We start from the raw sequence: 11,580 nt of genomic DNA, 5'->3' as shown, positions 1-11,580 counted from the left end.
AGTGTTCTCTCCTCTTAAACGCAATTATTATCGCTCTGTTTTTCTGTTGGCTTCGTTGCGCTGTGCAATGCTTTCTTCACCTTCATTGTTTCTGACTGAGGCCACTGTTGTGAATGAGACTCATCTTGGTCTGTTTACTTAGTTATGTTTTACTTAGAGATACTTTTACATATATATATCTATCCAGGAGATGTTTTCAGCAAGTTAATGAGTGATAGTGGAGTGTGTGGCTGGGTAGTGGAGCGTGTGGCTGGGTAGTGGAGTGTGTGGCTGGGTAGTGGAGTGTGTGGCTGGGTAGTGGAGTGTGTGGCTGGGTAGTGGAGTGTGTGGCTGGGTAGTGGAGTGTGTGGCTGGGTAGTGGAGTGTGTGGCTGGGTAGTGGAGCGTGTGGCTGGGTAGTGGAGTGTGTGGCTGGGTAGTGGAGTGTGTGGGTAGTGGAGCGTGTGGCTGGGTAGTGGAGTGTGTGGCTGGGTAGTGGAGTGTGTGGGTAGTGGAGTGTGTGGGTAGTGGAGTGTGTGGCTGGGTAGTGGAGTGTGTGGGTAGTGGAGTGTGTGGCTGGGTAGTGGAGTGTGTGGGTAGTGGAGTGTGTGGGTAGTGGAGTGTGTGGGTAGTGGAGTGAGTGGCTGGGTAGTGGAGTGTGTGGCTGGGTAGTGGAGTGTGTGGCTGGGTAGTGGAGTGTGTGGCTGGGTAGTGGAGTGTGTGGGTAGTGGAGTGTGTGGGTAGTGGAGTGAGTGGCTGGGTAGTGGAGTGAGTGGGTAGTGGAGTGTGTGGCTGGGTAGTGGAGTGTGTGGGTAGTGGAGTGTGTGGCTGGGTAGTGGAGTGTGTGGCTGGGTAGTGGAGTGAGTGGCTGGGTAGTGGAGTGTGTGGCTGGGTAGTGGAGTGTTTGGGTAGTGGAGTGTGTGGCTGGGTAGTGGAGTGTGTGGGTAGTGGAGTGTGTGGCTGGGTAGTGGAGTGAGTGGCTGGGTAGTGGAGTGTGTGGCTGGGTAGTGGAGTGTGTGGGTAGTGGAGTGTGTGGCTGGGTAGTGGAGTGTGTGGCTGGGTAGTGGAGTGAGTGGCTGGGTAGTGGAGTGTGTGGCTGGGTAGTGGAGTGTGTGGCTGGGTAGTGGAGTGTGTGGCTGGGTAGTGGAGCGTGTGGCTGGGTAGTGGAGTGTGTGGCTGGGTAGTGGAGTGTGTGGGTAGTGGAGCGTGTGGCTGGGTAGTGGAGTGTGTGGCTGGGTAGTGGAGTGTGTGGGTAGTGGAGTGTGTGGGTAGTGGAGTGTGTGGCTGGGTAGTGGAGTGTGTGGGTAGTGGAGTGTGTGGCTGGGTAGTGGAGTGTGTGGGTAGTGGAGTGTGTGGGTAGTGGAGTGTGTGGGTAGTGGAGTGAGTGGCTGGGTAGTGGAGTGTGTGGCTGGGTAGTGGAGTGTGTGGCTGGGTAGTGGAGTGTGTGGCTGGGTAGTGGAGTGTGTGGGTAGTGGAGTGTGTGGGTAGTGGAGTGAGTGGCTGGGTAGTGGAGTGAGTGGGTAGTGGAGTGTGTGGCTGGGTAGTGGAGTGTGTGGGTAGTGGAGTGTGTGGCTGGGTAGTGGAGTGTGTGGCTGGGTAGTGGAGTGAGTGGCTGGGTAGTGGAGTGTGTGGCTGGGTAGTGGAGTGTTTGGGTAGTGGAGTGTGTGGCTGGGTAGTGGAGTGTGTGGGTAGTGGAGTGTGTGGCTGGGTAGTGGAGTGAGTGGCTGGGTAGTGGAGTGTGTGGCTGGGTAGTGGAGTGTGTGGGTAGTGGAGTGTGTGGCTGGGTAGTGGAGTGTGTGGCTGGGTAGTGGAGTGAGTGGCTGGGTAGTGGAGTGTGTGGCTGGGTAGTGGAGTGAGTGGCTGGGTAGTGGAGTGTGTGGCTGGGTAGTGGAGTGTGTGGGTAGTGGAGTGTGTGGCTGGGTAGTGGAGTGAGTGGCTGGGTAGTGGAGTGTGTGGGTAGTGGAGTGAGTGGCTGGGTAGTGGAGTGTGTGGCTGGGTAGTGGAGTGAGTGGCTGGGTAGTGGAGTGTGTGGCTGGGTAGTGGAGTGTGTGGGTAGTGGAGTGAGTGGCTGGGTAGTGGAGTGTGTGGCTGGGTAGTGGAGTGAGTGGCTGGGTAGTGGAGTGTATGGGTAGTGGAGTGTGTGGCTGGGTAGTGGAGTGTGTGGGTAGTGGAGTGTGTGGGTAGTGGAGTGAGTGGCTGGGTAGTGGAGTGTGTGGGTAGTGGAGTGAGTGGCTGGGTAGTGGAGTGTGTGGGTAGTGGAGTGTGTGGCTGGGTAGTGGAGTGAGTGGCTGGGTAGTGGAGTGCGTGGCTCGATAGTGGAGTGTGTGGCTGGGTAGTGGAGTGTGTGGCTGGGTAGTGGAGCGTGTGGCTGGGTAGTGGAGCGTGTGGGTAGTGGAGTGAGTGGGTGGGTAGTGGAGCGTGTGGCTGGGTAGTGGAGTGTGTGGGTAGTGGAGTGTGTGGCTGGGTAGTGGAGTGTGTGGCTGGGTAGTGGAGCGTGTTGCTTGATGAACGCATGTCGGAGAATATTTTAATCCACCCGGAATTGAACTGGGAGCCAATCCAGGGATAACTTTAAGCACAGATGTGACTTTAAAAAAGTCAGTAAATATTCACATGCACTTGCACGGATTATGTAACGCTTTCCAACATTGAAAGTATTTATTTAACAGTATGGAAGCTATTGGGGGTAGCAGTCAGTTCCAAATCCTTTTGTGTATTAATGAATTGCCCTCTTTGCTCTGCATTGTACTTTCCAAGTTGGAGCAATGGTGGTTTGATCGCGATTGCCAGCTTTCAACGGGATCAGTCCCTAATGGCGACAAGACTGAAGTTTCGCTCGTGTTGGATCCTCGGCACGCAATCGATCGTGACCCCGCGTTACGAGCGTGCGGACGGACAGGGCTCGCACGTAAACGCTTTCAGCTTTCGCTTGAAAATGAATCAAAGGCGGCGGTGATTTTCCGCTCTAATGTGGCAGTTGTTGGAAATTCCACCTTCCCATGGCCGGGGCGAGTCTCACCATGAGGACAAATGCCGTTGACTTTCCGACAAGGTGTGCGCTCATTTTACTGACCCTCGACAGATGATGGGACTGAGTCAACCAGCCAGGATTCGAACTCGCAACCTTTCCGATCGCGAGCCGTGCCACCCCGGGCCAGTCGCCCAAATCGGAGGCGTGCTCCCGCTAACGCGCGCTCCGTCGTGCGTTGTTGTGTGTTGTCGTTGTTGTGTGTGGGGGGCGAGCGCTCGCAGATTGCCTCTTCAAGATGTGCCCCATGAACCGCTACTCGGCGCAGAAGCAGTTCTGGAAGGCGGCCAAACCTGGGGTCAACAACGCGCCGGATGCCGTCCTCCTCAAGAAGTTGCATGTGAGTCGCTCGCTCTCTCTCCCTCGCTCGCACTCTCACTCTCTCAACCCTCTCTCACTCGCTCTCTCACTCGCTCTCTCACTCGCTCTCTCGCTCGCACTCTCACTCTCTCAACCCTCTCTCACTCGCTCTCTCGCTCGCTCTCTCACTCTCTCAACCCTCTCTCACTCGCTCTCTCGCTCGCTCGCTCTCTCGCTCTCTCAACCCTCGCTCGCTCTCTCTCGCTCGCACTCTCACTCTCTCAACCCTCTCTCACTCGCTCTCTCGCTCGCTCTCTCGCTCGCTCTCTCGCTCTCTCAACCCTCGCTCGCTCTCTCTCGCTCGCACTCTCACTCTCTCAACCCTCTCTCACTCGCTCTCTCACTCGCTCTCTCACTCGCTCTCTCGCTCGCACTCTCACTCTCTCAACCCTCTCTCACTCGCTCTCTCGCTCGCTCTCTCACTCTCTCAACCCTCTCTCACTCGCTCTCTCGCTCGCTCGCTCTCTCGCTCTCTCAACCCTCGCTCGCTCTCTCTCGCTCGCACTCTCACTCTCTCAACCCTCTCTCACTCGCTCTCTCACTCGCTCTCTCACTCGCTCTCTCACTCGCTCTCTCGCTCTCTCAACCCTCGCTCGCTCTCTCTCGCTCGCACTCTCACTCTCTCAACCCTCTCTCACTCGCTCTCTCGCTCGCTCTCTCGCTCGCTCTCTCGCTCTCTCAACCCTCGCTCGCTCTCTCTCGCTCGCACTCTCACTCTCTCAACCCTCTCTCACTCGCTCTCTCACTCGCTCTCTCACTCGCTCTCTCGCTCTCTCAACCCTCGCTCGCTCTCTCGCTCGCTCTCTCACTCTCTCAACCCTCTCTCACTCGCTCTCTCGCTCGCTCTCTCGCTCTCTCAACCCTCGCTCGCTCTCTCTCGCTCGCACTCTCACTCTCTCAACCCTCTCTCACTCGCTCTCTCACTCGCTCTCTCACTCGCTCACTCGCTCGCACTCTCACTCTCTCAACCCTCTCTCACTCGCTCTCTCACTCGCTCTCTCACTCGCTCTCTCACTCGCTCTCTCGCTCGCTCTCTCGCTCTCTCAACCCTCGCTCGCTCTCTCTCGCTCGCACTCTCACTCTCTCAACCCTCTCTCACTCGCTCTCTCGCTCGCTCTCTCGCTCTCTCAACCCTCGCTCGCTCTCTCTCGCTCGCACTCTCACTCTCTCAACCCTCTCTCGCTCGCTCTCTCGCTCTCTCAACCCTCGCTCGCTCTCTCTCGCTCGCACTCTCACTCTCTCAACCCTCGCTCGCTCTCTCTCGCTCGCACTTTCACTCTCTCAACCCTCGCTCGCTCGCTCTCTCGCTCGCTCTCTCGCTCTCTCAACCCTCGCTCGCTCTCTCACTCTGCGTCTCGTCTCCCGCCCCCGTGAGATCGCGCGGAGAACCGTGGAACAGACAGTGACAAAGGCAGCGGTCCCTAAGGTTGCCTGCGCATGCTGTCGGCGGGAGCTGCGTGCGTGATGCACATTGCATGAAAGGTCACGTTCGCATATTCTATTGCAGGTTCAGTGTATGTAAAGTAAGTATATATATAGTGGTATATTGTGGGGAGCAGTAAGTGTAGGGGTTTAGGGCTACGCTGCGCTACGAACCCAGCGACCCGAGTTCAAATCCCGCGCTCACGGCCAACACCAGTGACGATTATCTGAACCAGTCCTGGGCCTCCCCTAGGTTGACTCTGCCTCAAATGAGTACCTGGCGCGACGTGTACATGTCACCAAGAGAGAGTCAAAGGCGGCCGGGCGTGGTGCTGGCCGCCCACCCCCTCGTGTGCCGTGCCGGCCTTCATAGGTGCTGCTCGCTAACAGGCCTTGCCCCAACAGTCTGTCACAGGCGACACGGACTCCCCCTCCTCCTCACCGACCCACACTAGCCAGGGTGGTGAAGTATGGTCAATAGACCTGCAATTACCCACACGGAGTTGGGGGGGGGGATGCCTTTATTCAGCAGTGGATTGACAAACGATTATTGTCATGATCATTAATTTGTTATTAAAATTGCTCAGCAGAGAGAATGCGACAGGGGTTTAACACGCCTCAGACACGCTGAGAGGAAGTCATCTCAGGTGGCTAGCGGGATATGTCAGTTAGGGTTGGGGGTTAGGGGTTAGGGGTTAGGATTAAGGGGGCAAGCGGTGTCCATCTCAGACATGCTGAGAGGTGGCTAAGGGGACACGCGCCGTGAGAAGAAAGGAAATCCACATCAGAAGATAAAGTGTGGTGAGCAGAGAAGCACTGGGTTAGAGACCGAGAGGCGGGCTGAGAGAGAGAGAGAGGTGATGGAGAGTGGGGCACGAGGATGTGACGGACTGTGGAGTGGACGAGGAGTTGATGGTCCAGGACAGTTCACATTGGTGGGAAAAATCCCACTCCCCCCCCACCCCCCCCCCACAAAAATTGTATCTAAATATTATCGCTCAAAGTTAACAACAAAAGGTAAATCATCTGAGTGAAATCCAAGCAGCAAATCCCACACAGGCGCCAGGGTTACTGGGATCAGCACAGATCTCCATGCACGCACACAACAAAGATGAAGATCCCCCATGTAGCCTTAACAGACTGTAGGGGCAAGTGCTGTTATCGAGCACCTATGAAGGCCGGAACGTCACACGAGGGGGTGGGTGGCCAGCACCACGCCCGACCGCCTTTGTCTCCCCAGTGGCAATGTTTACACACCACACCAGGTACTCATTTGAGGCTGAGTCGACCTAGGGGAGGCCCGGGACCGGTTTAGATAATCGTCACTGGTGTTGGCCGTGAGCTGGAATCGAACCCGTGTCGCCGGGTTCATAGCGCAGCGCGCTAACCGCTACACTACCGCTCCCCACACACACTCGCGGACATGCACCCACGCACGCACCGATGCGCACACGCGCACGCACGCTCTGACGGGCACTCAACGAGGTGGCACGAACGCCTCCCTTGCGTGGCCACGACGCCATCTCGGTCGGAAACGAAGATAAATGCGGGAATGGGTCATTAATCTCACCACCGCCACTGTCATCACCACCGCCATCACCACCACGGCCGCCACCACCACCATTGCCGCCACCACCGCCACCGCCATCATCGGCACCGCCACCACTGCCACCATCACCGCCACCAACGTCACCGCCACCAGCACCGCCACCACCACCGCCGCCATCATCGGCACCGCCACCACCACCACTACCGCCACCATCACCACCACCAACGTCGCCGCCACCACCACTACCACCACCACTACCGCCACTGCTGCCATCATCGGCACCGCCACCACCGCCACTACCGCCACCATCACCGCCACCAACGTCGCCGCCGCCGCCACCACTACCATCACCACTACCGCCACCACCGCCGCCATCATCGGCACCGCCACCACCGCCACTACCGCCACCATCACCGCCACCAACGTCGCCGCCGCCGCCACCACTACCATCACCACTACCGCCACCACCGCCGCCATCATCGGCACCGCCACCACCGCCACTACCGCCACCATCACCGCCACCAACGTCGCCGCCACCGCCACCACTACCATCACCACTACCGCCACCACTACCACCACCACTACCGCCACCACCGCCATCACTACCACCACCACCACCGCCGCCAACGCCACCACGCGGCGACCTAAACCGCGGCTGGCCCTGCGTGCCGTCCTCCATGTCTCCATGAATCTCCACGACCACCGGACCAGACAGTCCCAAGCCAAAAGAATATTCGTGCACGTGCGTGCATTACGTAACGCTCTCCAACACGCTTAAGTCAATGGAAGTATTTATTTAACAGCATGGAATTTGCTGGGGGTAGCAGTCAGGGCCAAAATCATTTTGAGTATTAATGAATTGGCCCTCTTTGCTCTGGATTATACTTTCCAAGTTGGGGCAATAGTGGTTTGATCACGTTTGCCAGTCTTCAACGGGGTCAGTCCCTAATTGCGACAAGACTTCACATTGAAGTTTCGCCCGTGTTGGATCGTCTGTATCCGAGCGATCTTAACCGCCGCGTTGCGAGTGGATGGGTGGACAGACGGAACGCGCGCGTAGACACTTTCAACTTCCGTTTGAAAGCAAATGAAAGGCGGCGACGGTGATCGTCCCGATGAAAATGCACAGCCGCAACTTTACACCGAAAGTTTCGTTCGTGTTCGATCGTCTTCTACTGAAGAGTCGATGTGACTGCCTCCCCCCCCAAGCAACCCCCCCACCCCCCCGAAGCCCCCCCCCCCCAACCCTCCTGCGCCCGTTACGGGATTGACAGCCAGGGAATGATGCACGGACACTTTTCCAACCACACACTCCACTACCCAGACACACACTCCACTACCCAAACACTCCACTACCCAGTCACACACTCTACTACCCAGCCACTCACTCCACTACCCAGCCACACACTCCACTACCCAGCCACTCACTCCACTACCCAGCCACACACTCCACTACCCAGCCACACACTCCACTACCCAGCCACACACTCCACTACCCAGCCACACACTCCACTACCCAGCCACACACTCCACTACCCAGCCACACACTCCACTACCCAGCCACACACTCCACTACCCAGTCACACACTCCACTACCCAGCCACTCACTCCACTACCCAGCCACACACTCCACTACCCAGCCACACGCTCCACTACCCAGCCACACACTCTACTACCCAGCCACACACTCCACTACCCAGCCACACACTCCACTACCCAGCCACACACTCCACTATCCAGCCACTCACTCCACTACCCAGCCACTCACTCCACTACCCAACCACTCCACTACCCACTCACTCCACTACCCACACACTCCACTACCCAGCCACACACTCCACTACCCAGCCACACACTCCACTACCCACACACTCCACTACCCAACCACACACTCCACTACCCACACACTCCACTACCCACACACTCCACTACCCAGCCACACACTCCACTACCCAGCCACACACTCCACTACCCACACACTCCACTACCCAGCCACACACTCCACTACCCACTCACTCCACTACCCAGCCACACACTCCACTACCCACACACTCCACTACCCAGCCACACACTCCACTACCCAGCCACACACTCCACTACCCACACACTCCACTACCCACACACTCCACTACCCAGCCACACACTCCACTACCCAGCCACACACTCCACTACCCACACACTCCACTACCCAGCCACACACTCCACTACCCAGCCACACACTCCACTACCCACACACTCCACTACCCACACACTCCACTACCCAACCACACACTCCACTACCCACACACTCCACTACCCACACACTCCACTACCCAGCCACACACTCCACTACCCAGCCACACACTCCACTACCCAGCCACACACTCCACTACCCACACACTCCACTACCCACACACTCCACTACCCAGCCACACACTCCACTACCCACACACTCCACTACCCAACCACACACTCCACTACCCACACACTCCACTACCCACACACTCCACTACCCAGCCACACACTCCACTACCCAGCCACACACTCCACTACCCACACACTCCACTACCCAGCCACACACTCCACTACCCACTCACTCCACTACCCAGCCACACACTCCACTACCCACACACTCCACTACCCAGCCACACACTCCACTTCCCAGCCACACACTCCACTACCCACACACTCCACTACCCACACACTCCACTACCCAGCCACACACTCCACTACCCAGCCACACACTCCACTACCCACACACTCCACTACCCAGCCACACACTCCACTACCCAGCCACACACTCCACTACCCACACACTCCACTACCCACACACTCCACTACCCAACCACACACTCCACTACCCACACACTCCACTACCCACACACTCCACTACCCAGCCACACACTCCACTACCCAGCCACACACTCCACTACCCAGCCACACACTCCACTACCCACACACTCCACTACCCACACACTCCACTACCCAGCCACACACTCCACTACCCACACACTCCACTACCCACACACTCCACTACCCAGCCACACACTCCACTACCCAGCCACACACTCCACTACCCACACACTCCACTACCCACACACTCCACTACCCAGCCACACACTCCACTACCCAGCCACACACTCCACTACCCACACACTCCACTACCCACACACTCCACTACCCAGCCACACACTCCACTACCCAGCCACTCACTCCACTACCCACACACTCCACTACCCAGCCACACACTCCACTACCCAGCCACACGCTCCACTACCCAGCCACACACTCCACTACCCAGCCACTCACTCCACTACCCACACACTCCACTAACCACACACTCCACTACCCACACACTCCACTACCCAGCCACACACTCCACTACCCACACACTCCACTACCCACACACTCCACTACCCAGCCACACACTCCACTACCCACACACTCCACTACCCAGCCACACACTCCACTACCCAGCCACTCACTCCACTACCCACACACTCCACTACCCAGCCACACACTCCACTACCCAGCCACTCACTCCACTACCCACACACTCCACTACCCACACACTCCACTACCCACACACTCCACTACCCACACACTCCACTACCCAGCCACTCCACTACCCAGCCACACACTCCACTACCCAGCCACACACTCCACTACCCACTCACTCCACTACCCAGCCACACACTCCACTACCCAGCCACTCCACTACCCACACACTCCACTACCCAGCCACACGCTGCGTTTGGACGGCGCTAAATGGCAATGCCCCAGGACGCCGCAGAGCCAGGGCGTTTGGCGACACAAACGAGCGGCTTGTTCATCCGCAAGCGACACGTCGCCGTGGAGACGCTCACGTCGCGCGCCAAGCCACGCACGCGGTCGTCCTCTTAACATTCATTTCCCTCTCTCGCTCTCTCTGCGGTGGATTATTTTTTTTCTTCTTCTTCAGAATGGATGTTGTTTGTTAAAGGATTCTTAAGCGGAGGGCATCTCTTCTCTCCTTTTTTTTTAAATTTAATTTACAACGGAAGCACCGGACAGAGCTTCCCCTGTGCGAGTGAGTGAGGAGGAGGAGGAGAGGGGAAGAGGGGAACGTTGGCTGGGCATTCGCTGACATCACGCGGCGAACAAAGCGTCAATAGTGTTGGTTGGCCTGACGGCTCGGATGACAGAGCGCTGTAGCTGGCAACGCTGGGGTTCCTGGGTTCCAATCCAGGTTTCAGCTGCCCGTGGTTAAACTGGGTTCTCTAGTGGAGTGGGTTGATGGCGTTAACCAGCAATGACTTACACGGAGAGCCGTAGACTCGCGTAGAGACCAATGGGTTTTTTTTTTTGCATCAGAATCTTGATTAGAATCAGAATCTTAATTTATTCATCCTGGAGAAATCCGATGAGCTATGAAGCTCTTTTCCACAGATGTCCATAGTCACCCGTAGACTCACGGAGACTGAGTTGTGATCAAACGGGGATCTCGAGTGTAGCGAGTATATAGTCGCCAATGATTGCAGGAAGAAACCAACCCGCTTTGTTCAAGTTGGTGAAGTTCCAGCTCTGACAATTGAAATAGCGGCCGGACCGTCGCGTGAGAAAGTACCGCCCTCAACCCCGTGCGTGTGAACCAGATGGCACTCGAAAGGATCTCGGAGGTAGCTCTGTAGTGTCCGCTTCCGTCGGCCGTCCTCCAACACGGCGGCGGACCGCGCTGCTCTGCGAGACTCCCAGCCTGGAGAGAAAGAGGCCTGAATTACTACAAGCGCCAGATATTTACACCATTGGAACCTCATTTGCCAGTAACAAATATGATAATTGTTTTTTTACCCTTCTATCTGGCAACAAAACTGACACCTTTTTTTTACAAGGAGTCATGTTTGCATTGACCACAATACCTGCGGTCGGAATGCAAACAAAAAAACAACTCTGATAATGTATGCCACTGTCCTTGAAATTGATTGGTCCACACCCGAGACGCCAAAAGGCGTCATCTGGTCCAACCCATGTGAGACTAGGCTCTAAGGAAAGCTGTCTGGGGTGTGGACCAATCAACTTCAAGGACAGTGCATACATTATCAGAGTTGTGTTTTTTGTTTGCATTATGACTGCAGGTATTGTGGTCTATGTAAACATGACTCCTTGTAAAAAAAAAGGTGTCAGTTTTGTTGCCAGATAGAAGGGTTAAAAAACAATTATCAAGCGCCAGATACACCGTGCAGTGTAATTTCTGTGCAAAGTGCTGCTGCTGCTGATGCCTTCCT

At 56.5% G+C, this 11,580-nt stretch overlaps 1 protein-coding gene across 2 annotated transcripts in view; it reads left to right on the top strand.

Annotated features, from left to right (window-relative positions):
* The window catches only part of LOC144945596 (inositol 1,4,5-trisphosphate-gated calcium channel ITPR1-like), a 252,589-nt gene that overhangs the window by 24,578 nt on the left and 216,431 nt on the right, over positions 1–11,580 (top strand). For both annotated transcript variants that reach the window (XM_078874090.1, XM_078874089.1), the window contains exon 3: positions 3,231–3,346. In XM_078874090.1, the coding sequence (XP_078730216.1) occupies positions 3,231–3,346 (116 nt within the window). The remainder of the gene's footprint in view (positions 1–3,230; positions 3,347–11,580) is intronic.

The sequence above is a fragment of the Lampetra fluviatilis genome, chromosome 38, assembly GCF_964198595.1.
Source record: "Lampetra fluviatilis chromosome 38, kcLamFluv1.1, whole genome shotgun sequence".
NCBI lineage: Eukaryota > Metazoa > Chordata > Hyperoartia > Petromyzontiformes > Petromyzontidae > Lampetra > Lampetra fluviatilis.
The sequence above is the reverse complement of the archived record's forward strand: the minus strand, read 5'-3'. Positions and strand labels throughout refer to the sequence as shown.